The 15,111-nt window shown below is 37.7% G+C and overlaps 1 protein-coding gene across 11 annotated transcripts in view; it reads left to right on the top strand.

The window, feature by feature from the left end:
* The window catches only part of cacna1c (calcium channel, voltage-dependent, L type, alpha 1C subunit), a 181,982-nt gene that overhangs the window by 154,101 nt on the left and 12,770 nt on the right, over positions 1 to 15,111 (top strand). For 2 of the 11 annotated variants that reach the window (XM_073867656.1, XM_073867672.1), the window contains 13 exons: positions 490 to 573; positions 1,114 to 1,197; positions 5,782 to 5,829; positions 8,865 to 9,002; positions 9,212 to 9,277; positions 9,380 to 9,471; positions 9,547 to 9,703; positions 9,878 to 10,005; positions 10,117 to 10,213; positions 10,427 to 10,529; positions 11,484 to 11,585; positions 11,678 to 11,805; positions 13,710 to 13,850. In XM_073867656.1, coding sequence (XP_073723757.1) covers positions 490 to 573; positions 1,114 to 1,197; positions 5,782 to 5,829; positions 8,865 to 9,002; positions 9,212 to 9,277; positions 9,380 to 9,471; positions 9,547 to 9,703; positions 9,878 to 10,005; positions 10,117 to 10,213; positions 10,427 to 10,529; positions 11,484 to 11,585; positions 11,678 to 11,805; positions 13,710 to 13,850 — 1,368 coding nt within the window. The remainder of the gene's footprint in view (positions 1 to 489; positions 574 to 1,113; positions 1,198 to 5,781; positions 5,830 to 8,864; positions 9,003 to 9,211; positions 9,278 to 9,379; positions 9,472 to 9,546; positions 9,704 to 9,877; positions 10,006 to 10,116; positions 10,214 to 10,426; positions 10,530 to 11,483; positions 11,586 to 11,677; positions 11,806 to 13,709; positions 13,851 to 15,111) is intronic. The other 9 variants (XM_073867666.1, XM_073867662.1, XM_073867675.1 and 6 more) reach the window with 7 other exon arrangements.

The following is a 15,111-nucleotide window of genomic DNA, read 5'->3' as shown; positions in this document are numbered from 1 at the left end:
GAGCGTCTCTTCCTCTCTCCTCCTCGAAGTCGCAGCTCATCTGTCTTGAGACATTAGACAGCCAGTAATTCAAACAGCTGCTATTTAAATAGATGTCTCGCATAACTTGGCAGCAATTTCCAATCCATTAAAGGGTTTTCCTGGCCTACTAAACACAAATCAGATATTGTGTAAGTAGAGACCGCGAAACACTTTCTTTTAAGCGCTCACAATTACCTGAGGTGAGCCTAAAAACTTTTTACAGTAAATGAGAACGTTAACACCAATCAAAACTGTATGGATTCACCGCCAGGTATCAGTAATTTAAAGCTTAAAATTATCAGGGTGAAGTGGGAATATAGATAGAGCTGAATGGTGATTGGCTAACAAGCGTTTTGGGATGTTGATTGTGTGCTCATGCATCATGGGTATGAGCAGCGCTAGTGATGGTCAATTCTGCATCTCTAACTGCCCTCTCTTGCCCCCTCACCTTCCCCTCGTCCTGTGTAGGGTTACTTTAGTGACCCCTGGAATGTTTTTGACTTCCTCATCGTTATTGGCAGCATTATAGACGTCATTCTGAGTGAGATCAACGTAAGTACATCGCCACCTCTCTCTCTCCTCTCTCTATCTTTCTCTCTTTTGCTCTTCTGTCCATCTCTGCTGTCTTTCATTCCCCTGTGCTTCCTGCCAATCTTGGCTCCAGCTCCTCATTTCCTATTCAAGATGGCTGCTGTGGCAGGTCGCCCTCTGGTGGCGAGACGTTTAGGGAAGGGTTTCGGAAAGCTAGAGCTACGGTACGAAAGGGAGGGAGTAGACTTTTGTTTTTCTTCTTGCAGGCTGCGTTGTTTTGTTGTAACTAACAATCCCACCTGAACTAACCCAGGAGCCCTGCCCGTTCTTTTCAAGGTGGTTTTGGGGGATGTTTGACTGCCACTGTGGAGCATGACAGGTCCCAGGTGCTTTTTGTCATCATGGGATTCTCTGATTTCAATTTTGTTCTTACGTTCCTCACACCCGCCATTTGGTTTTATGATTTTTTTCTCATTGTGTTCTGTGAGCTAAATGTTCATGTGTAACTGTTTTCTTTCTTATTTTCTCCTCTCTCCTTTTCTTTTTCATTTTTCTGTCCAGCATTATTTTGTTGATGCATGGAACACGTTTGATGCCCTTATTGTTGTGGGTATTATTGTTTATATAGCCATCACAGAGGTTAACGTAAGTAATCTCTCTCTCTCAATCTGCCTGCCTGCACCCTTCCACCCTCCCCAACCCCTCCAGACTAACAAAGTTGCTTTAACCTTCCACCCGCACACATAGGCATGAATGACCTTGTATAGCCTTCAGGGTGATATATTCTGGCTTTAGTACCAATACGGACTTTAATTGGTTTAGTATTTGTTTTTAGAAAGTGGAAAAATAGAAATGAGAACAACTTTGCCAATAATTGTTGAGTCGATTTATAAACCTTCAAATTCATTTTGACAGAAGACACTAGAATATCTAAAAAAATATATATATACCGATATTAACTGCAATAATTTGTAACTGCTTTAATTAGTTGGAAAATAAAGGTAATATATAAAACATCACTTAGACCTGATTTTAGATAATGGCATCTCAACCCAGCGTTAGGTATAAAAGAGACGAACCCAACATGTTGGGTTGTAATTTAAATTGACATTCCACTTTTTTTTGAAAATATGCTAATGTTCCAGCTCCCCTAGAGTTAAACATTTGATTTTTTTATCGTTTTGGAATCCATTCAGCCGATCTCACTTTTAGCATAGCTTAGCATAATTCATTGAATCTGATTAGTCCATTAGCATCGCGGTAGAAAATGGCCAAAGAGTTTCGATACCATGTCGTACCATGGCTGCGGCGGGCGCAGTGGTGTTGCGCAGTGCTCGAAAATAGTCCCCAGCTATTGAAAGTTACCAAAGGGACTGTTTTTGGGCACTGCGTAATATCATTGCCCCTGCTGCAGCCATGTTACAGCAGCAAAGTCTGGAATGAGAGTATAGTTACTAGCCATATCGGCCTAGAAAATCCCAACTTTTAATTTTCATTCGGTCTTAGTACACGATGTATCTACAGAAAAGTCAAGTTTTAAATAGGAAAAATATTAAAACTCTTTGGTTATTTTTGAGCGCAATTCTAATGGTCTAATCAGATTCAATGAATTGTGCTAAGGTATGCTAAAAGTGCTAGCACCAGACCGGAGATCAGCAGAATGGATTCCAAAACGGTAAAAGGGGAGCTGGAAAATGAGCCTAAAAAATGGAGTGGCCCTTTAAGCCTTGTTCGTGAAATCAGGGTCTTTAAAACCATACATACAGTATATATTTATTTTTTTTGCATTGCTGTGAACTGCATACCCCACAATATTCAAAATAATTTGATTTATCGATGCATCAGTCATTTAACCACATTTCCTATTAGCATTAGCGATATTACTAATAAACGTGTTACTGTACTGCAAACAGTGAGATGAAAGAGACCTCATGCCTTGTTCAGACCACCAGCGACTAGCAGTGGCAGAGTGACATGATCTCCTCAATTTCGAGGAAGGGGTGTGGACTTACGGCGACATGAGCGACCATTGGCTACAGAAAGTGGGTGTGTCCGGTAACAAAGTTGAGAGAGTTCAATTTTATGCAAATCATAAGCGACTTCGGGAGCAACTACCAATGAGAGTAAAGCAGTGGAGATCACGTCATCCGTCTCTCTTCGGTACTCAACAGAACAAAATTAGAAAAGTCTCCTAAGGGTGACACCCGGGTGTGCCTCATACATCTTGAAAAGTGAAGCCGCTGGCTCTTTGATCGCCCCCTGGTGGCTGGCTGTAGTACAAGTCATAAACCCCGCCCTCTCCATGCAAACGAACGGGAATCGGCTCTAAATAAAAAATTATTTACACTTCCAATAAAATTTTCTGAAAGATGGTCACGCTGATATATACGTTCAATTGTTCATTTTTGCTAGTAATTCGATGCTATAGAAACGGGGCGTGTCGTTATAATTAGCGTGATTGAATTTGGCGCGTGGTCGGACATTTTTAGCTTCAATTCATTACCATGGAAGGAAGCGACGTCGCGTCGTCTATCTTTTTTACACCCAGCAAGAAAGTCGCTGATTGTCTGAACAGGGTTTTAAACTAACTATATAGAAAATCAACACTACGCTTTTAAAGAGTTTAGCAGTTTACAATGATATTCACAGACTGATGCTATCGACCAATCAGAATCGTGTATTTTAAAGGACTGTTTAATAAAGCTACAAAAGGTATGAAAATCTAAAAAAATTACAGGTCAGTTTTTACACTTTTTCATATTCAGTCTCTCTGATCATCAGATGTTTATGAAGGTCAAACAGTATTTGTTTCAGTAATATACACCCTGTTTTGCTATACACATCCATTTCAGCACTGACTGGGTTTGGTTGGAGTTTTCTCTTCATGCAGCATCTGATTTGAAATGAAAGCATGACCTTTGACCCAGCATTGTGTTCGAATTTTATTTTTTACTTGAGAAAACTCTGAGCACTTTTTCATGCTTCATTAACAGGTTAAAACAATCTGATTAGCGATTTGAAATACGCTACCGATGAATCCGTGCTGATAGCCAGTTCCTCCTCTCAGTGCTACAAGGAGATTAGAGTGAAATCCGACGACTCTGCTCTCCATTAGAAAAGCGTTAATGTGACCCCTCCTCCCCCTGAGGCCGCTTCTGCTCCTCTCAGTGTTTCGTCCTCCCTGCCTGTTGGAGGCGCTGTCTGATTCTCACCTTCTGATTGGACAGTAGCGGGGGGTGGAGAGATGGGAGTGTTTGCCAGCTCTGTCTTGCTGACGATGCCACATTGCATCCTCTTCTCTACGAATGCTTCTTCTTTCTCTCTCTCTTTTGCATTTTTCTTCCTTTTATCAATGTTTTTCCTATCTATATGTTCTCTCTTTTATTCTTTGGTGCTCTTCAGCATTCTGGGTAGACCTGCTCACTGTGTCATTAGATGTTGGCCGGCACAGACAACCATTTTTGCTAAATTTAGGGCCAATTTCGATCAAGTATTGAATTTATTGCTCTGAGTTGGTCAACATCCAGGGGGCAGCGTTTACCCGTTTCTATCAAATCTCTTATTCTGTTCAATGTGAGATAATGTCTGTGATACTGATCAGTCCCCTGAACGTGACCTTTAGTTGTGTCTCACAGATGCACATTTAGGTCAATCTCACGACAACACACCCAAGTCATGTCACCCAAAAATTAAAAGAAAAATAAACTGAAATAATATTTTGCATTGACAAAATTAAGCCTATTTTTTTAAATAGTTTGTTCTTCATTGTGCTTATTTCCCTATTAAAATTCACATAACTGCAGTGCACTGAAATATTAGCTATTTTTATTGGTTATGTAAAGAAAAAATTTTCATACTGTATTTTTATTGTAGCATAAATTTTAGGCAGTACAACCAGCTTTACCATAATATTGAAATATTTTTTATTCATTTTTAGGAATTAGATAAAAATTAGGTTTTAGTACTGGTATTCAGTATACACTGCAAAAAATGATTTTCAAGAAAAAAGTTCTTAGTATTTTTGTCTTGTTTTCAGTAAAAATACCTAAAACTTCTTAAATTAAGATGCTTTTTCTTGATGAGCAAAACAACCCTAAAAAATAGGTCTGGTTTTAAGACCAAAAATATCAAATTTTAGTGATTTTGTGCATAAAACAAGCAAAAAAAAATTGCCAATGGGGTAAGCAAAAAAATCTTGAAAATTTTCTTGAACACAAAATTCAAGAAAAATTCAAGAAAAAATTGCTTACCCCTTTGGCAGATTTTTTTGCTTGTTTTGTGCACAAAATCACTTGAAGTTGATATTTTTGGTCTAAAAACTGGGGTAAAAAATGCTTAAAATGTCTTTAAAATGGGCTTATTTTCTTCGGGCAAAATGTGGTGTCTCATTTCTTTCTTTTGATTTTGGGGTGAGATGCCCAGGATTTGAACTTGACAGGTTTCGTGAGATTCACCCATTTGCAGTGAGTTATACGTTGACCCAATTCTGTAATGTGTGTGCTACATGCATGGTGGGGGTTGACATTATTTAACAAATATTGTTTTTTACACTGTTTAAACACATCAGATATATATCAAACTATCAGGGCACTGCAGGGGATTGCAGAAAATTAAAAATCAGTTGCATGTAGAAATTCAACACACCTATATATACACACACAAACACACACACAGTCAATCACACACAATAGCATACACATATAGCCCTGCAGGGAGTATCTCAACTCGAGAGATGTCGAACCTGTGCATGTGTCTGCGTTTGTCACTCACTCATCCTCTAGTCTATGGCTGCAGACCAGCATATGGCTCCTTCCCACACGGACCATGTGCTGTAGCGCCCTCAGCTGGCAGAAAGACAGATGTGCTATGAGGCGTCTCCACTACAAGAAACAGTTTTAAGACACCAACAAACACTTTCTCATAATTATCAGGGCTCAGCTGTAAGGATGGCCCTCTGGACCTGGGGCCATTTTTAAGACTTTCTGTTTTGTTTTGACGGTCATGTAAATTTCGCCGTGCCAAATACGTAATGTTATCCAGCTGACCAAGATAAAATTGTGAGAATGATTTGTGATTTATGATATAAAAATGGTCGACCTGGCCAGCCGAAGCAATCCTTATCGTTGAGCCCTGAGTATGCACGCGCACACACTTCTACACACAATGTGGCAAGTGTACGGTGGGTGGTCGGCGCTGCTATAGCTTTGATCTGTCTGCCTTTCTTTAAAGCCAGCTGACCCCTCCTCCTCTCCCCCTTCCTCTGTGGTAAGACCAATGGTACGGACCAACGGTAACCAAAAGCCCACCTCTCATTTCATTTCGTCACCTCTTCTACCTCTGTCATTAATCACATGACTTCAGCATGAGGACACGTGTTCTCCTATCACTGTGGCATTGGGCAGGCACGTGTATATGCTGGTGGTGTATTCATCGGCTCGACCTCTCCCCTCTCCTCTCTTGCAATGTCTGCCATTGGTTGGCTTTAGTCACGTGGTCATCGCTGTATGTGTGTGGTGCAGTGCCAACTTTCTGCGATGCCCACATGCATGAAGCTTATTATCAGTTTTGCTTGATTTGTGTGATGGTTTTTGCAGGCTTGTGTGTGCAGATGTAGGTATGACAGTGGAGACTAAAAATTAGTTGTTTTGAAGATCTCATGAAATTCATACACTATTTAAAAAGTATTTTTGTTACATTTTGACAGGAGAAAAATCAATATACATTTTTAAATATATGAAGAGCTCAAATGCAAAACCCACTAAACACCACCTAGGTCAAAAATGAGATAATGATATTAACATGCTGTCAGCGCGTATACTTCTTCAAATACTTTCCCTTCAAATAGGCTTAGTCTCAGCCTCAGGCCATTCAGAAATACTTTTTTTTGCAAAATCCATTAAACGTCATGTCTTTTTTAGCAAAGTTCTTAATTTGCAAGATGAATGTGAAACAACAGCGGATCACATTTAACTCTTTTGCCGCCATTGACGAGATAACTCGTCAATTAGGAGAAAACGCTTCCCTGCCAATGACGAGAATTTCCGGCTTTCCGCAATACCGCTATTATCCATTGGGTGTTTTTGAAGAAACCTACCCATATTTAAGAAGTGATAAAAAGAGAACTAATGAAGGTAGGATGAAATATTTTTTGTTTGTTTGAAAGCAGAGGGTCTGTTCTTTGAATTGATATATTGTTTTTTATATATTTAAAGAAGAACATTTTCTGGAAGGCATTAAACTTTTGTGAAAATCATGAAAAATGCTGGTGCTGACTGGCAACTTTTTTTAAAAACGCTGGCGGGGAAAGAGTTAAAGTTGGGTCCCTTGTACTTGGACCAGAATACAACCCGAACGTGACAACCACATGCATAAGAGCTCCCCCTAGTGTTCAGGTTCAGTTTCTTCATTTATACTAGGGCTCTCAAAGATTAATTACAATAAATCGCATACAAAATAAAAGTTTTTTGTTTATATAAATACACACATATATTTAAGAAAATGTATATACATATATATACATATATATATATATATATATATATATACATACATACATACATACATACATACATACATACGTACATACATATGTACATACATATATACACACACACATGTAAAAATGGTTTCTTAAGTACATACATTCATGTGTTTGTTTATTTATATATACAAAATAATTACACACAGTGTACACGCATATATTATGCAAAAACAAACTTTTATTTTGTATGCGAAAATGTATACATTAATTTACAAATTTTGAATTCTGACTTTTATCAATGTTTCTATTTGCATCTTTAGTGACTTTTCAAATGTTTACTATGTTTTGTCAAAATAAATTGTTTTTTTTTACAGGTTCTTAGAGGGTTTTGCAGCAAAAGACAGTCAAATTTGTAAAATACCAATGAAATTACTAAAGTGACATTAACTCTTTCCCTGCCATTGACGAGATATCTTGTCATTTAAGAGAAACATTTGCATGAAAAAAACGTGTTACTGATGACTTTTTATGGTTATCTGTAATACAGCGATTCCCTAATTTATAAAGAAAACTGAAGCAAAAAATTATTTATAAATTTAATTAAAAAAATTTAAAAAAATATGTTTGAAGAAAATACCCATATTTAAGAGTTTATAAACAGAGAAAAAATGTAAATAGGTTTTCTCCCGTTTAGTTTGTTTGTTTATTGTTTGTTTGAAAGCAGAGGGTCTGTTTTTATATTTTATACATATGTAAGATTATATATTTTTAGAAGAAAATTTTACTGGAAGGGTTTTTTTTTGGGAAACTTTTGTGAAGATCACAAAAAAAACAGGCAACATTTCAAAAGAAAAAAGGGCTGGCCGGGAATTAGTTAATTTTGTGAAAACAAGACATTTTAAATACTAAGTAATAACCTTTTCATTGCAATTAAACTGAAATGAACCTAAACATAAGAGCCTGATAAAAAAATGCTCATTTACAAGACGCACTTAAGAGGGTTTTACATATGAACTCTTCATATATATCTTCTAAAAGTATTTTTTTATGTTAAGGAATTTTGTTGCAAATACAGTATATGCCTCCAAAACTTTACACTGTAAAAAAATCCTTGTTGCACTGAAAATTTAACTTTAAACAACTTAATAAGTAATTTCAACTTTTTTGACTAGTGATAAGTTGGTACAAATTATAAAAATAAAGTTGAATTTGCTTAAATTATTACAATTTTTTATAATTTATAGCAACTTATAATTAGTCAAAAAAGTTGAAATTACTTATTATTTCAAGTTAAACTTAAGTGCAACAAGGAATTTTCACAGTGCATGGACTCTTAAAACTCTGATTTCATGGGGTCTTTAATATAAATATATGTACACCAGGGTAAAATGCAACATTTAGGAAAATTTAAGTCAAGTGTGTGAGATGGTGTGTCTGTAGTTTGGTTTCTCATCAATGTAACTTAACATGTAGAGAAACTAAACTACAGTCATATATAACATTATGCTTCCATGATAAGTTTACAATAGGATATGAATTAATTTGATATATTATTAGCTGGATAGATTAAGCAGTGTTTTGTTTTGTGTTGTGGTGGCAGTGGACATCTAGAAACGCTTTGCATTCATTTGAAGTACTGTCATGTATTCATAAAGCCACCAGACATCTGTCTCTGTAGTTTGTTATTGGTGGAAGTGTTCACTGTAATTTGCTTTTATAGACATACTAACTTTAATGTGTGTGCGTCAGTTTGAATTGTTCAGGGTGCATGGGTTGTGTATGTTTGTGTGACTTTCCACGAACATGAATATATGTGTGTCTGCTAAAAAAGGGCCTTCAAAACACAGAAGATAATGCCAGGATCTCAATCACATTCTTTCGGCTGTTCCGCGTGATGAGGTTGGTGAAGCTTCTTTCCCGGGGAGAAGGCATTCGGACGCTGCTCTGGACCTTCATTAAATCCTTTCAGGTAAGAGAACGATGTTAGTTGTCTCTTTTTATCTGTTTGGGTGACCCAAAATTTGCTTTCAAAAATTGTCAAAAAATGGTCCGTAGCTACCCAAAGTACACATTTGCACCTAAACAGTTCATATTAGTACCTCAAATTGGTATCTGTACCTAAATGATACAAATAAAGTATCTTTTATTAATTTCCATATCCTTTCACTTCCTTCACAGGCTCTTCCCTATGTTGCTTTGCTTATCGTAATGCTGTTCTTCATCTACGCCGTCATTGGGATGCAGGTGGGATCTCTATCCAGATCGTTCAACCTGTTCTGTATCTTCTGTACTTGTCCAGTGTTGTATTGAATGATGCATGATGGGTAACGTGTCCTGACTCAACAGATGTTTGGTAAAATCGGCCTGAGGGACAACAGCCAGATCAACCGAAACAACAACTTTCAGACGTTTCCTCAGGCTGTTTTGCTGCTCTTCAGGTCAGTTTTGCCCTTCACATTTCTATCTTTTACTCTCCGTCTCTTTCTTACTATATTGAATGTTTGTGTTTTTAGGTGTGCTACAGGGGAGGCATGGCAGGAAATCATGCTGGCCTGTTCTCCAAACCGTCCGTGTGAGACGGGGTCAGAGGTCGGCCATACAAGCGAAGCCTGCGGGAGCCACTTTGCCATCATCTACTTTGTTAGTTTTTACATGCTTTGCGCCTTTCTGGTGAGTGAACCCTTCTAGTAAACAACTGTTTATAACAGCTGTGAAATTTTAAAGCGTGTCCCCGGCAGCATCTGTTGTACCCTCCGAACAATGTTTACAGAAATCCAAGCAACAGCGAACGCGATTTACGGGTTTCCTAGCATGAAATGATACCGATTTTGTTCTCTCCCACAGATCATTAACCTGTTTGTGGCTGTCATCATGGACAACTTTGACTATTTAACACGTGATTGGTCGATACTGGGGCCGCATCACCTGGATGAGTTTAAGAGGATATGGGCAGAATACGACCCTGAAGCCAAGTCAGTCACTTAATGTTTTGCGTTCAATCACACTTCCTCTCTGTTGCTCCTAGATCATTTTTTTTGTGTGTGTAAGGTTAAGATCTGAGATATATTATGATGTGGTTTTAGGGGTCGGATTAAACATCTGGATGTGGTGACGTTACTGCGCAGGATTCAGCCTCCCCTTGGTTTTGGAAAACTTTGTCCGCACAGAGTGGCATGCAAGGTACACACCTGCACACAATACCTAACTACCTAAATGAGCACTAGTACTGACATTATAACATTTAAAGCAAAATACAATTATTTTAACTGAACCCCAACATAAACCTTGCCTCATTTTTTTAAAAGATTAAATATGTTTATTTTTAGTAAACACACTTACACATTCTTCACTCATTTTGTGACATTTTCTGACTTTATTTATTTATGTGTATAGCGGCTTGTGTCCATGAACATGCCTCTCAATAGTGATGGAACGGTGATGTTCAACGCAACCCTTTTTGCTCTAGTGCGGACGGCCCTGCGCATCAAAACCGAAGGTGTGGAAATAATGCATCATGTATAATCTTCCTATATAAATCAGGGTTCCCACGAATCCTTGAAAGTTTGTGAATCTGGGGAAAAAATTCAAGGCCCTGGAAAGTTTTTGAAAATGTACATGCATAGATACAGGTCATTGAAAGTGCTTAAAGGGATACTTCACCGATTTAGCACTCAGCTCTGTATCCGCAGAAACCCGGCAGCACCACTGAATGACCATGCCTCCCTCCATCACCTCCCCCCGAGAGGAGAGACATCCGCACCCCGGCTCCGCAAAAAAGTCCTCCGACGATGCAAAAATCGTCATATTACATCATCGGAGGACTTCCCCGCAGAACCAAAATGCAGACACCTCCCCTCCCAGGGGGAAACGAGGGAGGGAAACATGGTCATTCAGTAATACTGCCGGGTTTCTACAGATACAAAGCTGAATCCTAAATCGGTGAAGTATCCCTTTAAATCTATGTTATGCAAGAAGTTTTATGGAAAAAAGTTTCTGAACTGTTAGCTTTAAATGCATAGTTGTGTTTGACACATGAAAACGTCTCAGGTTACGTATGTAACTGTTGTTTCCTGAGAAGGGAACGAGACGCTGCGTCTCCCTTGCCATACTTCCTGCGTCCCTGTAACGGCGTCTTTGGCAATATTTCAGATAGCGATATACTTCCTGACTCTCGCGTCACCCTGTCTTTGTCGTTAAGCCTCACCATTGGTTGAATTTGATATACACATTGAGACGCACTTACCCCTGGAGGCGTCCCCAAAGTGTCACTGCAGTGACGCTGCGCAAATTCCCTCGAAATTCCCCAGCTTGTTCGTGGATTAACCAGTTCTCAACATAAATATAGCCATAGATGCTAAGAATAAATAAACAAATAAACAATACAGACATTAACCCCTATATGATTTCATTACTTTAATACTGCAAAACAGTCACTGTGTATGTGCCATAGGTAATCTGGAGCAAGCAAATGAGGAGCTCAGGGCGATCGTGAAGAAGATCTGGAAGAGGACGAGCATGAAGCTGCTGGATCAAGTCGTTCCCCCTGCTGGAGGTGTGTGGCGCATGTGAACCTACAGTACACAGCTATTTGTGTCATGCTTTGGCTCGGTTTTCTTGATTACGTTTGTTGCTTTTGCTCTACAGATGATGAAGTCACAGTTGGGAAGTTCTATGCCACATTCCTGATTCAGGAATACTTCAGGAAATTTAAGAAACGAAAGGAACAGGGCCTGGTGTCCAAGATTCCCCCAAAGACCGCTCTTTCTTTGCAGGTGTGTTCAAAGTACACTTTTACTTTCTGGGAAATAACAGGACATATCAGCACGGTATCTATGGAGGACGAAAAGTGACTTAAGTGTAAATTAGTAAATAAATAATAAAAAAATACATACAAACGTTCAGTGACAAAAACGGTTTGGCAAGATGAGAAATTCAAAATCTTTTTAAAAAATTTGTTTTAAAAGCATGAATCAAACGGCAAAAAAAGACTTTCTTACTTAGTATTTTTGCCTTGTTTTCAGTAGAAATATCTAAAAATTCTTAAATTAAGATGCTTTTTCTAGCATCTTCTATCAAAATAAGTCTGTTGTAGACAAAAACATACAATTTAAGCGAATTTGTGCTTAAAACAAGCAAAAAATATCTGCCAATGGGGTGAGAAAAAAAAACTTGAAATAAGATTTATTTTATCTTAAACACTTAATTCAAACACAATTTTCTCACCCCATTGGCAGATTGTTTTGATATATTTTTTGTCTAAAAACTAGACTTGTTTTCTTGGGGCATTTTGCTCATCAAGAGGATACATCTTGATTTAAGAATTTTTGGATATTTCTACTGAAAACAAGACAAAAATAAGAAAGTAAATTAGTAAGAAAGTAGTTTTTTGCAGTGCAGGTTTATTTCAATGCACATAGTGTATTTATGTTGATTTTATGCAATAAAAAATTACATCTGCACAATTTTTATGAAAGTAAAGACTGAATGGACCTAAAAATGTCAAATGGTGTAAACGCCAATTGTACCAAAAAATGAGAAATATTAACTATTTTATCAGTCTTGATGGCATGTAAGCGTAATCATAAAAAACAACAAAAAAAACACACATTTTAAAATATCATACTAAAATACATTTTATTAGTTATTACTAAATATAAATTTTAATGTGTTTTGTAATATTTGTCCTGACATATGTTATAAACAGCTCTGTTTTCTAAATAATCTTTGACAAATTATGTAAAAATGTATGTAAAAAAATCATATTACACTAAACTAGATGATTATATTTTATTCCACATTTTTATGAATAGACGGTTTCATCGGACGCACGTGATACACGTCTGGATCCGAACTTTACTTCCGGTGTCGTTTTTTTGATGGTCTGACTAGTTGCTAAACTGATCTCTTAAACAAATGCCTTGTCGAAAATAACAAATGTTTTGGTTTCCTAGGTAATCTATGTGTTATTTTTTTGCTTGTTATATAAATAAACTACGTTTAACGAACTTTGTTGTTATTTATTCTTAGCGGAGTTTACCGGAAGTTCATGCGGACCGCGACAGCCGCTTGTTTATGTTGTTACTGATGAAACGGTCTATACAATTATATTTTCATTTAAAAAAATACTAGTTACACCAATTGACACAGACCGGTTATACCACATTGACATTTTTGCAATTATCCCCCAAATATTCTTTTAAATGAAATAAAACCAAAAATTTTAGACTTCAAAAAAGAAAAATGTATGCGATTAATCTGCAAATTTATTTTGAAATTTTAACCCTTTTACATTTAATTGAACCATAGGGTCACAAAATAATAAACGTCACGTCATTGACCCATAAATAAATATATTAAGTGTAAATAAATAAATAAATACATATATAAATAAATGTAGAAATACAGAAAAGCGTCTGCCAAATGCATAAATGTTAACTTTATAAACCATAATTCTTATAGCACCTTATAGAATTGATCAGTCTTGCTAAAGTTTCGTCATTGCTAAATGATAATATTTTTGCATATCTTCATGTCAATCCCTGTATATTATGTTTATATACTGTAACCTGTTAGCCAGTTTCTTGTGTGTTAAAATTTTTTCTGTGAAGAATCTTAGCGACACTTTCAGAAAATTGAATTTTATGTGTGTGTGTGTGTGTGTGTGTGTTGTGACCAGGCTGGCCTGCGTACACTACATGACATGGGTCCTGAGATCAGGCGAGCGATATCGGGTGACCTGACGACGGAGGAGGAACTGGAGAGAGCGATGAAAGAAACCGTGTGTGCTGCGTCCGAGGATGATATCTTCAGGGTAAAGGTCTGATATTGCCTCTTATCTCCTTTCCTCCACTCTGCTCACGCCATCGCTTCTGCCCACCTGCATGGATCAGACCTGCAGAGCATAGTCATCTACGGCGCATCACCCTTCTCCAAGGACGAAGGGTTGCTGAAGCGAACCGCTTGATTAGATTCATGTCTCTTTTCATTTGGTATTAGGAGACGTATCATAATATTCATGCTGTTCATTTTAAGTAGGTTCTTTTTTGGTTTGATTTTCAAATTTTACAGGCTTATCACCTAAAGATTTCATCAAGAAATCACTAGTGACACGCGCTTTGCCATCATTGTAGTGCAGTAAGACTTTTCTACATGATTTTTAGGTTAACGTAACCAAGGATGATAAATCGTTCAGTTTTTTTCAGTCATCAGTGATGTTGAGAGACATTTGGAGTCAAGAACATTACTGCTGTCTGAATATGAGTGCAGAGTGAACTGAAGGAGTAAAGCGGTTTGTGCTGTCTATGTGGTTGGCTTAATTTACACCTGGTATGTCTAATGTTTATGCCATCATGTGACGATGGATGCACATTGTATTCCTTTGAATGAAATTAATCAGGGATGCATGGCACATCGGATAGCACTAAAGATGCAATGTAACTTTAAGGAGGATCTCCTGACAGTAATGCAATGGTGTATAAAGACTTTACATAATGAACTGTATTGTTTGTATTACTTCAGAATGAGCCGTTTTTACCTACATACACCGTGGGTCCTTTTAGATGGAAGTCGCTGTCATGTTTCTACAGTAGCCCTAAACGGACAAACTGCTATACAGAGCGCGTTTTATCCCTACGTTGTCTCAGACGACGACATGTTTGTCCTGTAGCAGCTACCGTAGCTTCTCATTTCATTTTAAAATTAACATTTTTTTTTTTTTGGAATCCATTCAGCCGATCTCCGGGTCCGGCGCCAGCACCCCCAGCACAGCTCAGCACAATCCATTGAATCTGATTAGACCACCAGCATCGCGCCAAAAAACAACCAAAGTTTCGACACTTTTCGCACCCAAAACTTGACTCCTCTATAGTTACACCGTGCACCAAGACCGACGGAAAACCAAGAGATGTGATTTTGCTATTGAAAGTAACCAAGGGGACTATTTTCGGACACTGCATAATATCACTACGCCTGCTGTAGCCATGTTACAGCAGCAAAGTCCTTGATTATTACGCCAGAATCAGAGTATATTTCATTTAAATTTTCAGTCTGTCTTAGTACACAATGTAACTACAGAAGAG

Source organism: Misgurnus anguillicaudatus, chromosome 1 (assembly GCF_027580225.2).
Source record: "Misgurnus anguillicaudatus chromosome 1, ASM2758022v2, whole genome shotgun sequence".
Taxonomy (NCBI): domain Eukaryota; kingdom Metazoa; phylum Chordata; class Actinopteri; order Cypriniformes; family Cobitidae; genus Misgurnus; species Misgurnus anguillicaudatus.
This window is presented reverse-complemented; position numbering and strand designations above follow the sequence as displayed.